Source organism: Macaca nemestrina, chromosome 12, assembly GCF_043159975.1.
Source record: "Macaca nemestrina isolate mMacNem1 chromosome 12, mMacNem.hap1, whole genome shotgun sequence".
NCBI classification, from domain to species: domain Eukaryota; kingdom Metazoa; phylum Chordata; class Mammalia; order Primates; family Cercopithecidae; genus Macaca; species Macaca nemestrina.
The window spans coordinates 94,477,751-94,493,377 of record NC_092136.1 but is presented as its reverse complement, the minus strand read 5'-3'; the positions used below and the strand labels follow the sequence as shown (position 1 = coordinate 94,493,377).

At 38.9% G+C, this 15,627-nt stretch overlaps 1 protein-coding gene and 1 long non-coding RNA gene across 6 annotated transcripts in view; one reads left to right on the top strand and one right to left on the bottom strand.

Moving 5' to 3' along the window:
• Positions 1-15,627, bottom strand: part of LOC105484330 (piwi like RNA-mediated gene silencing 4) — a 68,917-nt gene that overhangs the window by 6,226 nt on the left and 47,064 nt on the right. For all 3 annotated transcript variants that reach the window (XM_071075484.1, XM_071075483.1, XM_024793602.2), the window contains exons 11-15: positions 14,017-14,128; positions 11,043-11,227; positions 8,944-9,016; positions 5,174-5,374; positions 4,143-4,246 (exon numbers count right to left, since the gene is read on the bottom strand). In XM_071075484.1, the coding sequence (XP_070931585.1) occupies positions 4,143-4,246; positions 5,174-5,374; positions 8,944-9,016; positions 11,043-11,227; positions 14,017-14,128 (675 nt within the window). The remainder of the gene's footprint in view (positions 1-4,142; positions 4,247-5,173; positions 5,375-8,943; positions 9,017-11,042; positions 11,228-14,016; positions 14,129-15,627) is intronic.
• Positions 1-15,627, top strand: part of LOC105484331 (uncharacterized) — a 167,535-nt gene that overhangs the window by 123,768 nt on the left and 28,140 nt on the right. The window lies entirely within an intron of this gene.

The following is a 15,627-nucleotide window of genomic DNA, read 5'->3' as shown; positions in this document are numbered from 1 at the left end:
ATTAACATCTGAAGAGAGAAACAGCAATACAGTAATAGTAGGAAGCTTCAATACTCCACTTTTAAAAATAGATAGGTCATCCTGGCAGAAAATTAATAAGGAAACATTGGACGTGAATTGTACTTTAAACCAAATGAATCTAATGGAAACGGACATATAAAATGTTTCAACCAACAGCAGCAGAATACATATTCTGCTCAAGCACACATAGAATATTCTCCAAGACAAATCATAGCCAGTATTAACTTTAAGAAAATGGAAATTGTATCAATCTGTTAGTTTTGTATTGCTATAAAGAAACACTTGAGACTGGGCAATTTATATAAAAAAAGAGGTTTATTTGGTGCATGGTCCTACAAGCTGTACATAAAGCATAGTGCCAGCATCTGCTTCTGGCAAGGGCCTCAGGAAGCTTATAATCACCATGAAAGGCAAAAGGGAGCCAGGGTGTCACATGGTGAAAGAGGGAGCAAAAGAGAGAGATCAAGAGACATGCCAGCCTCTTTTAAACCATCAGCTGTTGCATGAACTAACAGAACAAGAACTCACTCATTTCCATGAGGAGGGCAATCTACCCCCATGACCAAAACACCTCCCAACAGGCCCTACCTTCAACACTGGGGATCACATTTTTTGGAGAGGACAAACTATGTCAATCAAGCTTACTATTGTCTGACCATCATAGTATGACACTAGAATCAATAATAGGAAAATTGCAAAATCCAAATATAGAAACACAGCATACTAAAACTTATGGGATGCAGCAAAAGTAGTTTAAGATGGAAGTTTATGGCAATAAATGCCTACAGAAAGAAAAAGGAAAGCCCTGATGAACATAAATGTAAAAATCCTCAACAAAATACTGAAAACCAAATTCAATAGTACATTAAAAGGTTCACAAATCATGAGAAAATGGGATTTATAGCTGGGAGATGTAAGAATGGATGGTTCAACATATGCAAATCAATAGCTAGATGCATCACACTTCCTGATTTCAAATTATATTACAAAGTCATAATAATCAAAACAGCCTGGTACTGCCATAAAAACAGACACATAGGCGAATGGAACAGGATAAAAAGCCCAGAAATAAATCCACACATATACAGTTAACTAATCTTTGACAAAAACACCAAGAATACACCATGGGATAAAGAAAGTCTCTTCAATAAATGGTGTTGAAATAACTAGATATCCACATGTAACAAAAATGAAATTGGACCCTTATACCATACATAAATATTAACTTTAAATGGATTAAATACTTAAACAAAAGATCTGACACTGCAAAACTTCTAGAAGAAAACCTAAAGCTCCATGACATTGATCTTGGCAATGATTTTCTGAATATGACACCAAAAATATGAGAAAATAATAAAAGTTTCTGCATAGCAAAGGAAACAATTAACAAAATGAAAAGGAACTTACATAACGGAAGAAAATATTTGCAAATCATATATCTGATAAGGGGATAATATCCAAAATATATGAAGAACCTATACAATTCAATAGAAAAAATAATAATCCAATTAAATAGACATTTTTCCAAAGATGACATATAAATGGCCAACAGATATGTGAAAAGGTGCTCAACATCACTAATCATCAAGGAAATGCAAATCAAAACCACAATGAGATATCACCTCACACCTTTAGGATGGCTATGACTGAAAAGTCAGAAGATAGGTATTAGAGAGAATGTGGAAAAATGGTAACCTTTATACATTGTTGGTGGGAATGTAAATTAGCATAGCCATTATGGAAACCAGTAAAGAAGTTCCTCAAAAAATTTCAAGTAGAAATCCCACTCTGGCTATATATCCAAAGGAAAATAAATCAGTATGTCAGATATCTACATTTCCATGTTCAATAGCCAAGATACAGAATCAGCCTGTGACCACTGATGGATGATTGGATAAAGAAATTGTGAGATACACACACACATACACACATGCATATGCACACACAATAGAATATTATTCAGCCTTAAAGAAGAAGAAAATCCTGCCATTTGCAACAACATGAATGAACCTAGAGAACATTATATTAATAAGCCAGACACAAAAAGAAAAATACTGTATGATCACTTATATATGGAATCTAAAAATGTCAAACTCATAGAAATAGAGAGTAGAAGATAGTTATCAGGGGCAGAGGGTGGGAATATTTGATGTTGTTCAAAGGGTACAAACTTTCAGTTATAAGGTGAATATGTTTTGGACACTTAATGTATAGCATGTTGAGTATAGTTTAATTATCATGTACTATTGTATAGTTGAAATTTGCTAGGATAGTAGATCTTAAGTAGTCTCACCACACACACACACACAAATGGTAACTATGTGAGGTAATGGATATGTTAATTACCTTGACCGTGGTAATTATTTCACAATGTATACATATATCAAAACATCACACTGTACATTCAAAATATATACAATTTATGCATCAATTATCAAAAAAGCTGATAAAAATTATAATAAATTTCCTGATAAATTGTGACCATTTGAGGAAAAAAACTAACGTGGATTCCTATCTCACTCCCTATATCAAAATAAATTTTAGATATACAAAGAAAAAAATGAAAGTCCTTTATCAACTTGATTAATGATGTGGCATATATAAGAAGTATCTCATACAACCTGGAATGAGGTTGTAGGCATGCAAGTATGGTGGTATTATGGTGTTCCTTTTTCTGTTTCCCACAATCCAAAATACCTACCTGACCATGAATTTAATGGAGTAAATAAAATAGCTTAAGCCAGGAAGAAAACATTTTGCAAGGGGGGCTATAGCCTCAAAACACATTGTTCAATTACAAAGGTTGAAACAATTCTAAGAACCATAATTTAATGAGTACTATTAGCCAATGTTTAAGGCATTATCCCTGATTTTGCCTGTTTTTAAAAGCTGTGTGGGCCAGGCATGGTGGCTCAAGCCTGTAATCCCAGCACTTTGGGAGGCTGAGACGGGCGGATCACGAGGTCAGGAGATCGAGACCATCCTGGCTAACACGGTGAAACCCGGTCTCTACTAAAAAAAATACAAAAAACTAGCTGGGCGAGGTGGCGGGAGCCTGTAGTCCCAGCTACTCGGGAGGCTGAGGCAGGAGAATGGCGTAAACCCGAGAGGCGGAGCTTGCAGTGAGCTGAGATCCGGCCACTGCACTCCAGCCTGAGCAACAGAGCGAGACTCCATCTCAAAAAAAAAAAAAAGAAAATATATAGGCCGGGCGCGGTGGCTCAAGCCTGTAATCCCTGCACTTTGGGAGGCCGAGACGGGCGGATCACGAGGTCAGGAGATCGAGACCATCCTGGCTAACATGGTGAAACCCCGTCTCTACTAAAAAATACAAAAAACTAGCCGGGCGCGGTGGCGGGCGCCTGTAGTCCCGGATACTCGGGAGGCTGAGGCAGGAGAATGGCGTGAACCCGGGAGGCGGAGCTTGCAGTGAGCTGAGATCCGGCCACTGCACTCCAGCCTGGGCGACAGAGCAAGACTCCGTCTCAAAAAAAAAAAAAAAAAAAAAAAAAAGCTGTGTGAACAACAGCCACATCAAATGTCTGTGAATATTAATAATCATAACAAGTATGTATTGAGTATTCACCATGAGTGGAGATGTTCAATGCACCTTATCTTAGATAATTCCCATAAATGCCTTCTGAAATAGGCATCATTATTATTTCTATTTCACAGATTACCATAGTGAGGCACAGCAAAGTTACATAACTAGACCTCAGTCACAGAATAAGTAAGTGGCTGACCAGGGTACAAATCCAGGCAATCTGATTTCAAAGCTCAACTGCTCGACATGACATATGTAAAGTACCTAGTACAGTTCCCAGTATGGTGCAGACACTCAGAAAATAAATAAATGCACAATAATTTGTACACATCTGTCATTTGGGGAAGATGAGCAATAGCTCACCCTAACAAATATATAAAATGTTTTTTAATGAGGCTACCTAGTACCCCAATATTATCAATCACATTTTTATATGTAAGTGTAATTTATGAACATAAGTGTTGGTATTTAAAATGAGTGAATAATACAAAATATTCCTTGCTGTTACATTCTTTAGTGAAACCACAATTAATAGTCTAACTAAATGAAGAGTGTGTTCAGGTAGTTTTAGCAGTACCTGGTGATTCCGGGGTTAACACTGGCCACGCATCCAACCACCATCACGTCCTTGCTGAGTGCATCTTTACAGACATCAATACCGACCACCATCAGGGACTTCAACTATAAAATTAAATTTGTCATGATTTAATAGGATGAGGTGTCATCTCCCCTACCAATGGTTTAATAGGAAATTTTTCAAAAACAGACTCCAGTTCCTCAATTCTTAAAGTTAAGCTATGTGTAAGGGAGATTGAGATCCGTGAGCCAGATTATTAAACCAGAAATGAGAGAGACTTAAAGATGGCAGGAAGAATATGGTACACAATTATCTTAAGAGAGACACTATCATCCAAGATAGCCATCATCCTTTGTGGGGGAAGGGGCACCAGTGGCTAAAGAGATTCTGGGACTGTGGTCAGTGCATTTATCCCTTGCCTCTGGTCTGGAGGAATCTGAAGAGGAATCCCATTCTTCATTCTTCAGATCTCTAAGGAATCCTCACTTGGCTATGCACCTCTGTGGGGAGTGGGAGAGAGGGAGGCTGAGGGTAACTGTGTTCATCCTGGTTATGGACATGCAAGGAAATGGGCAACACTCCCCTGCTTCTCATTCTCCTCACTTACTCCTGTGGTGGCTACAGTTTAGGGAAGAGAAGAGGATTTTCTTAGTACCTTCCGCAGTTTGGAGGTTCAGATCATAGGCTATGCCAGCTCCTCAAGCTCTGGGGAGGCCCCATCCAGTGTACAAGGCTATTCTCAGAGTTAGCACCCTGCTGAAAGCAGGTAAATGTGGAGCCAATGGAACACAGATTTTAAAATAGCAGCCAGGAGGTCCCTATGCTGAGTTAGCAGCTTAACTGAAGCTCCCTGAGAAGCATGGAGCCTCTTTTGGAGATTCACAATGGCTTGTGGAATGCCAGAACCCAGGGCAGGGGCTTAAGAAACAAGCAAACCAAAAAATTCTGAGATCATGTGATAACATCTCCTACTTTAATCTTTAAAATTAATTTATTAATTACTAATAGAAAAAATGTAACAGGGTCCTTACAGGTATTTCCACAGCCCACAGTTCGCCTCCGAGCTTGCAAGTCATCTGCATGGCGATCTTGGTGGCGATACTCATCATCATGCCCTGTTTATTCAAAGTCCGAGCAAGCACACATTGGCTTGGGACTGGGCAGTCTGAGCTCAAATATTTTTTAATGGAATCATAATAGGTCTTCTGATTAGAAGGCAGAATGCACATTACCTAAAAGCAAAAACAGCAAAAGATTTTGGAAATTGATTTACTTCTGCTAAGAAGTCGCTTTTTAAAGAAATGAATTCATGAATTATTCTCCAAACATCTTTTACCCCTAAGTTCCCAAGAAGCAATACTAACATGCCTACAGTTCTCTTAAATGGCCATTAAACCACTGGTGAATTAATGCCATTTGAAATGCCTTCTCATTAGCCATTCACTCTGCAAAGCCCCATCCCACTCGTACCCATCTCCTCGTTTCTCTCCTGATTTGATTCTGTCAATTCCCTCAAATTCCCTTCTCACAGAGCTCCTTCTCCAGCTATCTCCATTCCCTCACCCCCAACTTCGCAGTGGTCCTTTCCTGTGGTTTTCAAGTTCTCATTCCCATTGGTCCCTCCTGACCCCATCCAAAAAGATAAGCAAAATCAAGAATTAGCTTAAACTATGGTGCTTTTCCCATTAGGTAGAAGATAACCAAAAATACACTTTAAAAAAAAACTGGAAATTGAGAGTATGGATATAGGGGGAGGGAAAATAAGGATAGAGAAGTTTCAAGTCCCCTGGCTTTTTTTTTTTTTTTTTTTTTTTTTTTTTGGGACAGAATCTCACACCGTCACCCAGGCTGGAGTGCAGTGGCGCGATCTTGGCTCACTGCAACCTCCACTTCCTGGGTTCAAGTGATTCTTGTGCCTCAGCCTCCCAAGTAGCTGGGATTACAGATGCCTGCCACCACGCCCGGCTAATTTTTTGTATTTTTAGTAGAGACAGGGTTTCACTATGTTGGCCAGTCTGGTCTCAAATGCCTGACCTTGTGATCCACTCGCCTCGGCCTCCCAAAGTGCTGGGATTACAGGTGTGAGCCACCGCCCCCGGCCTACTCCTACTTCTTATCAGATGCTTTCCACACTGAAGGGCCTACCTCCACCTCCTTCCCATCTTTTATTCTCCACTTTCAAAAGCCCCCAAATTGTAGAAAAGATATACACTGTCATGATTAGCAGAAGAAAACAAAGTAATTTTTCCACCTATAGAATTATTTAAAGTCACAATGTCAAAAGCTAAAATTATTTACATTTAATTATATAAAGTGAAGAAAAATATTTTTAAATTATCAGCAAAAGACTCTTAGAGGCCTTCCTTCCTTCCAATTCATGAGTTTGGCTCCAAGCAAGAAAAGTGGTAGAACAAGGCAGTGGCCCAATGGGCTGAGAGAAGATGGGAGCCGAGTGAGACTGGTTCCACACCAGGGGCTGGACAAGTAAGCAGGTATGTGGGGAATAACAGGAGCCATGCAACATACATTTCCTAGCCGTGCCCATTGAGAAAGCCTGGGGATAGCAACATCCCGGTAGCAATTAAGCATACCAAGTGCTCCAAATCTTTGTATCTAAATACTATTATCTGCTAAAAGGACTCAGGACTCCCGGGAAAGGTATCTGATTCCAGGGCTGGGAAGCAACACTGTTAGATGAGCCTGGAATATCTTATTTTGCCAGAAATTAAGAAAGTGTTCCAAGAAAGATGGAGACACATGAAAAAAAAAAAACACAGAAGCCAGCTTGAAGGGGAATCCCACAAGCAAAATCAGGTACAATATTATGAGCAACAAAATAAATAGTAAGAGTAATGGACTATAACAAAACAGGAATCTATGAGTCTATGCAGATGTAAAGAAACAAACAAATAGGGAGAAGAGAAAGTTCTTCCTATGCCACCTAATAACTGCAGAAGGACTGATGGAATGGAAGACCATCATTTGTTAACCATCATAATAATGTGCCACATATTCTGAGACACAAGAATTGCTTGAACCCAGGAAGTGGAGGTTGCAGTGAGCCAAGATCGCGCCACTGCACTCCAGCCTGGGTGGCAGTGTAAGACTCTGTCTCAAAAAAAAAAAGAAAAAAAAAAAAAAAAGCCAGGGAACTTGAAACTTCTCTATCCTTATTTTCCCTCCCCCTGTATCCATACTCTCAACTTCCAGTTTTTTAAACCATCATAATAATGATGGATTCAGGCAAGAATTATAATAGACGCTAAGACAAATGGGTAAAAGTGTGATGAGAAACAGGATTATTTATATAGTCTCAAAGTATCTACATTTGCACACATGCGACTGATAAAACTTAACTTTACAGTGGAGAAATCGGGCAGATATCACCATAATCAGTGGAATGCCACCTGGTAGGGTGCACTCAGATTATAGGATCATTGCTGTGCTACTCTTGCCAAAAGTGCATAACGTGAATTTAATCATGAAGAGACATCAGACAAACCCAAATTGAGGAACGTTATACAAAATAACTAGTCTGTACTCTTCAAAATTGGAAGGTCATCAGAGTCAAGGAAAATTAAAGAGCTGTTCCAGATTGAAGGAGAGACTATAAAGCCTGGACAACTAAGTGCAGGACAGTAGAGCCTTTTCCTACAGAGGTGACAATTGAGACAAATGCAGAAAACTGTTTCTTAATTTTGATGATTGTCATATGCTTCTGTAAGACAGAGACCTTGTTTATAGAAAATATGCACTGAAATAGTCAAGGGCACTGGGCCATCATGCCTGTAACTTATGCTCAAATGGTTCAGCAAAAAAGATAGAAAAGAATAAAGCAAATATGGTAAAAGGTCAATAATTTAGGATTCTGGGTGAAGGGTATATGAGAGTTGTTTGTACCGTTCTTGTCACTTTTCTGTAAGTCTGATTTAAGTAAAAAATAAATGCTCTTAGGGTGATAATTCTCTGTTTCATGTAAGATCCTTTAGAGTAAAAGAGAAACTCACTAAAAGAAAAGCAAAGAGATAGCACTTAGCTAGTTAGTTCAGTTACTTTGCACAACATAAGAACAAGAATGTTGGAAGTTGGGCTGAGTGAGCAAGGTAAGAAGGGTAGATGGAATGGACAGGAAAAGCCCTGCAATAGCCCAGGGGTGCTGAGGTCTGGTAGAAGAGTAAACATTCCTGGGAAACAGGAATCGTTGAAAGATGTTTAAGAACAGGGATGCCAATTCTAATTTGTCTGGAATATTGGGATGTGATGTAATCAAGCCTTGGCCCCAAACAGTCTGCAAAGTCAGTTACACACACATGCCCTTTGGGAAATGAGGCAACTGTGGATGTCCTACCAGGTGATGCAGCACAGGAGGAAGTGGTCCTCAGTGAAACGCACAGAAGGTGGCAAGAATTCAGAGGAAGCAGGAATTTGGGGCCATAGGTCACTTGGAAAGATCTAACCCTTCAAGAATCCCCTGAAATATTGGGAACACTGGATACCAACATTTATGGGATGAGGTGGGAGTCAGTTTATCTTAAATCTTAAGGAAAAGATGATCTCAATGAGTTGCAAAATATGCAGACATCCAAGTGGCTGTTATAGGGGTAAAAAGAAGTACTGTATTTTAAAATTAATTTTAGAAATGTGGAAATGATTAAAGTACTAAGATTAATACTTTTTTGGGTGCTTTGGGGAAATGCATGGCAGTTTGCAAATATATCTTGGGAGGGTATGTTCAGACTGTGGATATAAAGCAGAACTAAAATTATAGATTAAAGGAGTTCAAAAAGTATCCTATACTTACCAACTGAACATCAGGATCAACATATTGCTGTACAGCTCTAACAAATGCAGCTGGATTTTCTTGTACTTTTATGCTACATAAAAAGATGAATTTTGAAGTTATGTAATTTCCTTCTTAGTAGCACATAATCATATGGCATTAGAAATAATACAAATAAATTTTCATAACAGACTAGTAGTTTTAGGAAAAAATTATTAGAGAAAAATAAAAACCTTTTGAGTCTAAAATTGTTTCTTTCACTACAAAATATGACAAAAACATTTAGCAATAATTTTTACAGTGTAAAAAATGGTTTGGTAGAAAAGAAGATCTTCTCAATTGTCCAGAATCCCTACAATCAATAATTCTGTAGTTCAAAATGGGGTTGAAAGTGAACTTTTGAAATCCCAAGTCTCATAGTATCAAATATCTGAAACACTGTTCAAGCTCAACCAGGATTAAGATTTCTGTAAGAGTGAATCACTATAGCAATCTAAAAATGAATGTTTCAGAAAACATCAGATTAATGAGACCAAGATATTCAGCTAATTTGCATGATTCAGACAAAAATATATTTATTTTCCTTAGTGGTTGCTTGTCTGGAGCCTGGAACATCTAGCCTTAATCAATTAATCAGTGCACAGCTACTTAACAATTATCTGTTCTGTGCTTAATTATGTTAGGGGCCAGCAGCTCCAGAAGTAATTCTCACACACACAGGAATTTGTAAAACTAGTTTCTTTATGTAGAATCAGCCTCTTTTATGTGTATATAAGTGAACTGTCGCAATGCCCAGTGGCCTTTTAAAACTTGCCCAGCAGGTGGCAGGACCGTCAACCCCATGAATGCAGATTTTAACAGACCTATGTGACTGGCTGGCAGAACCGTCTCAGCAACTAGATGGTCCTGACTCGTCCAATTCAAACTCTTGCACTCTGACTCTGCTGCACTTATAGTCCATTCCTTCTAAAATCATCAGGTGAATGTTTTAGAAGACAGAGCTATGCATATAAATCTAACAGGTAAACGGATACTTTATGGAAAAAAGAAGCTGGAAATAAAATATGAGCTTTCAATTAAAACAGGCCAAGGACAGAACACAGCAATGGGCTTGTTCCAGAATTCACGTGAGAAAGAGCCTGAGATGTCAGCCCAGGGTCTGCGGACTGTGGCTTCTTTCATAATCATTTCCTGCTTTATTAGCTGATGGGTTTAGAGAAAGTAGAGCAGGTGTTTATTTATCCACGCTATTTATTAACAGATTTGATAAGAGGGGAGTTCTAAACAATGGTGTTAAATAAGACTTTGGGATTAATACTTGTGCTGCTGATGTATATTAGTAACTATGTGTTTAAAGCATAACTCCACTATAACAAAGAAAAATAAGTATCTGTTCCTCTTTTCTAAGCATATCAGGTTCAGTAAAGTGAGGCATGACCAACTTTATGGCTTTTCTAAAGCAAAACAGTATTTTCAGTGTGATTGTATATGTATCTCTTACTCAATGAAAAACAGTTTATTTATCTTTCTCAACCTCAGCAACTGGCATAGTATAGTATCTACACATATTAGTACTCAATAAATGTTCTAAGAATAAATGGTTGACCCTAGTCTTATCAGGAAACTCTCTGAATGACTAATAGTATGCTACAGTAACAGAATCAGAAAAGCTTATTTGAGATCTATTTTCACATTAAATTTTAAAGCATAAAATCTATCGAGTAAAAGTCAGGACATGCAACTTTTATTTTTTAATATTCATTTGCTATTAAGTAAATAACCGATATGAAAAACTGATCTGAAAGAAGGAAAAACAGTTGAGAAGACAATATACGGACTTATTAAAGATTTATATCCCAACTGGTACTGGAAAGATTTTCAGGTAATGACACTACTGCTTAAGAACTGTATACAAGTTTTACAAAGACCAACATAAAATATATTTTAACTTTATAAAAGTTTAGTCATTACAAAATCTATCCACTTATGACTATTTTCTTGGCACCTTACATTAGGAAACCGTACTGGGATAAAGAAGCTTTTGTTGATACATCTGCCATTATTCCCTACCTTCTAACCAAACCAAATTAATATATGAACAAAATTCAATGTATTCTCACATTTTGGGGTAGTCCACATTAAATCCCATGGAACCTGCAACTCTTCTCAAGCAGTTCAGAAAGCTCTCAGCAACATATTCAGTTCTGTCACTACATAAAATCAACCAGGTATTCAAAGACCGTGCATTTAAAATTTTGCAAGTTCGAACATCCTTGGACCAATCAGCAGCAGACACAGGTTGACACTGAGAAAAATAATGACCATGAAAGGATTGAACAAATTTATTCAGAGATCAACTAAATAAAGACAGTGTGAAGATGGCCAACATTTGTCATAACTGTTTAACACAGTTTGCTATTCAGTCTTAAAACATGGATGCAGGCACTGCACATCCGAACAGAATACATGTGCTTTCTGGGAGTGGAAGCATCTGGGCATCATCCCAGGTCTTCCAGACACTGGTGGCAGAACCTTGGAGGTTTCTTTAATCTCATGATTCTCTGTGGTGCGCAGAGAATGGTGTCTGATTCAAAGATCTCTGAGGTTCCCTTCCAGCTCTTGAGTATCTATGCCTTTATTAAGAATGATTCAGGCAAAAGCCTGTATTGTTTCATCTTTTACTTGAAGCATCTAAATATCTCAAAGAATGCTGATTATCGATACTCTAGGTCATCATAATAAAACGAACACACCCGACAGAACAGTTAAGATTATATATTAAGCTAGGAGTAGGTACACCTAGAAGCAAAGATGAAGCCAGGATGGAGGCTCCTTTCTCACTCTCAAAAGGTGCCTCATGTGACCAGGAAGAACAGGTTTCCTGTGTTGAAGAGGGGGAATGTTAGCCTGCTTCCCAGACCCTCTGCTTATATCCCCAGCCTGTAATTGAATGATGCTTTTGGCATAGCAAGTGGGGAAGATCCACTGTTAGAATTAAAAGGGACCACACTGTATGCTCATCTCCTGCTACTTGAAGTGCTGTCAAGCACTACTTGACCAGCAGCATGAGCATCGCCTAGAAGCCAGTTAGAAATGTAGAGTCCTGGGCACCACCCCAGATCCACTGAATCAGAATCTGCATGTTAACATGTCCCCCAGGTGATTCACATGTACACTAATACTTAAGAAACATCCCAATCTTCTTGTTTTACAGACTAGAAAGCTGTGGCTAAGAGATTATGAAACCCGTTGGCAGCAGTGACAGGTTTAGAATGCTGGTCTCCTGACATGGCAGCCAGGGCAATTGCAACCAAGCACTCTGACTTCTCTGACTTCCAATCATCAGCCATCCTCATGATGCCTTCCACTGGCTGGGCTGGATTCAGCTCCAGGAGTCCACCTACCTCAGCCTGAGAGCAAAGGAGAAGGGCTAGCTTCCCATCAATGGCTCTCTCTGGAACCAACGTTCACTCCTGTCCATTAGAGCATGAAGAGAGTTGTAGTCCTTCTGCCCACAACACTTCTTCCTGCTGTTGTCTTATGGGGCTGGGAGGAAGACCCAGGACAATGTACCCTGAGACTTGTGGACTTTTAGTTCATTCAATTCCTAGGAGCTAATTTCAGAAAAGCAGAATGGGCCAAGAACTTGATGACATTGTCATCTTAGACACCTGCTACCTCCAGTGTATGAGTTCTCCTGTTTTAATGCCCTTTCTCCTATGGACACCAGTTTTTACACCAAAAGAATGAAAACAAATAAATAAAAATGAAAGGCTCCGGGAAATACGATTTTGCTTATAGACATTACGAGACAGATCATTTTAAGTACATAAGTCCTCTTTACATGTGGATCTGAAACTCAGCTTCTCTTTACTGACCTGTCACCAAGATCCTAATGGGAGTCTACATTTTAGTACTTTACAATAAAGTTTTGTTTTGTTTGTGTTGAAAAATAGTACTTCCTTAGGTTCTCCAATGAGAGTTTTTGTAACCTGGATAGATTATTGTAAAGAAATGACAAGGCCAAGCATGGTGGCTCATGTCTGTAATCTCAGCACTTTGAGAGGCCAAGGTGGGAGGATGGCTTGAGCCCAGGAGTTCAAGACTACCCTGGGCAACATAGGGAGACCTGATTTCTACAAAAAATACAAAAATTAGCTGGGCGTGGTGGCGTATGCCTATAGTCCCAGCTTCTTGGGAGGCCGAGATGGCAGGATCGCTTGAGCCCAGGAGGTTAAGGCTGCAACGAGCTGTGATCATGTCTCTATGTTCCAGCCTGGGCAACAGAACAAGACCTATCTGAAAAAAAAAAAAAGATGAAAAAAAATCCCCCATTCTACCACCATGATACATTCATTGTTCAGTTATATCAGTTAGACATACAGGTTTATTACACCAAATAAAGGCAAGAAGAGAGCCTTTAAACATGAAAAGAAATGCAACTGGTTTTTTAAAGTGGGCAAAACTAAGGGGGAGAAGAGAAAGATAATGCATAATTTTTGCATAAAATATTAATAGGTTCATTTCTTCAACAGAAGTCTGGAAGTGGCAATGATTTGTCTCTTCAGGTTTCCAAATGCCTCTCTCCCCAAGTACTATGGCTGGGGCTGGGTTCTGTGCATATTTCTTGACTTTCGTGTCCATTGAGCAGTGTTTTATTTTGAAAGATTAACATACACAACTGACGTAGCAACTGAAAGTCCAGTTTTGGTATCAGAAAACAGTCTTTTAGAACTAATGTTCACCAGTTAATAGAATTTCCTCAGATGACTATGGCCTTCTTTTTTTTTTTTTTTTTTTTTTTTTTTTAAGAGCAATGCACCATGCAACAGAAGATGGGTATATTTTTAATTGCAATGATTTGAAATACCATCTTCTGACTAACCTAAATCATGTCCACTGGGTGCCGCTAAGTCCATGCAAGTAAATTCAGATTGACAAGGAAACCACAGGGGATCTGAAGTCTTAGGATAAAGAGATGGAAGTACATGGCCAAACCAATTATTATAAGCACACAAGCCACTCTGGCCAATGCACAAACTTACACATATTCAAGTAAATACTTCTAAATGAAAGTAAAATCACAGCACTTACTATGTGGTCTTGCATTAATATTTTTTCTGAAGGTACAACCCGGCCAGTCAGAGATATCTGGCTTCCAAAATGCAGTCCCCAGGTCTCTAGTTCAAAACGAGCATTGGTGTTCCTGTTGAGAGTTGTTTTAAATCATTAAACGGAGGTATATTTACAACTTACTGAATTAGTCAGGGGCTGATTTTCTGTGTCTTCAGGATTCCTGGCTTCTGATTCTACTCAGCATATTTTTTCCCTGCTTAAAAGAATTATGGGACAACTGTGCTCATTTGGGATGTTCAGGAATGGGAAAAGGATTCCAGTGGGAGTACAGTGGTTAGAAAAATAAGCTTTCGAGCCAGACAGACCTGGGTTTAACTCCTGGCTCTAATGTTTAATAATATATGACCTTGAGCAAAGTATTAATCTTTAAGGCCTTGGTTTCTTTACTGGCAAAATGGAAGGATAATAAAAGTACCTACTTCGTAGGGTTGATATAAAGATGAAATATGATAATACACAGAAAGTGCTTACCACAGTCCCTGGCACATGGCATGTGCTCAAAACCTATGAGATCTTACCATTTGTGATAACACACTTGTTAATAAAGAGATATTTTAGAGCCAGTGGATGTGGAGATGTCTTTTGCGAATATCTGAATTTGTTGGGTTGAGAGTCGAGGAAGGATGATAAAAGAAGGGAACATAAGAATTTAAGCTTCAGAAGATTCAAGGTCTTCCTATTACCCTGTCTATCCTATGAGGAGAATGTTAATATCAGCAATAATAACACTACTTTCTATTGTGTGGTACTTTCCATTTATAACTTAATAAGCTTTAATCATAGTTGACGTTTTAGCTCATGGGAGTATGATATATGATAACTTCCACTGAGCCATAAACTCCTTGAGAGCAGCAACCACATATAGGACTCAGCACACAGTAAGCCAGGCATGTGCAGGACATGGAGGTGACCCCCACGCTTTTGTTTCCCTATTAAAGCTCTACCTCTTTTTTTAGGGGAGCTCCAACCTCTTCACCACTGTCTCTCAGCAATAGCTCACTATTTCCACCTATTCAGATTATGTCTTCTCTGGTCACACTAATTCCTTTGAGTTAATTATTTTGCTTCAGATACTAACTGCCCAAGATGAGATGAGTGAGGCCATCATTGGTCAGGAAACGGGGTGAGGTGGGTGGTATTACTGAAAGATGGCAGATAGATGCATCAGGAAGATTAATCCACAGTCACTATAAGGGAAACGAATGAGGAATCCCTTCTGAATTCGGTGTAAGTCTGAGGGATGTCCAGGGTAAATGACGTAAAGTGTATCCATGAAGTAAAAAAACTATGAAACCACTAGCATGATAATAGAGGTCATGTTTACCATACAGAAGTGTTTGAGAAAAACCCTGAAGTGAAAAGAGCAAGTTACAAAACATGATGTACAGTACTATACCGTTTCTCTTTAAAAAAAATAGGATTAGGCCGGGCGCGGTGGCTCACGCCTGTAATCCCAGCACTTTGGGAGGCCCAGGCGGGCGGATCACGAGGTCAGGAGATCGAGACCATCCTGGCTAACACAGTGAAACCCAGGCTCTACTAAAGAATATAAAAAATTAGCCGGGTGTA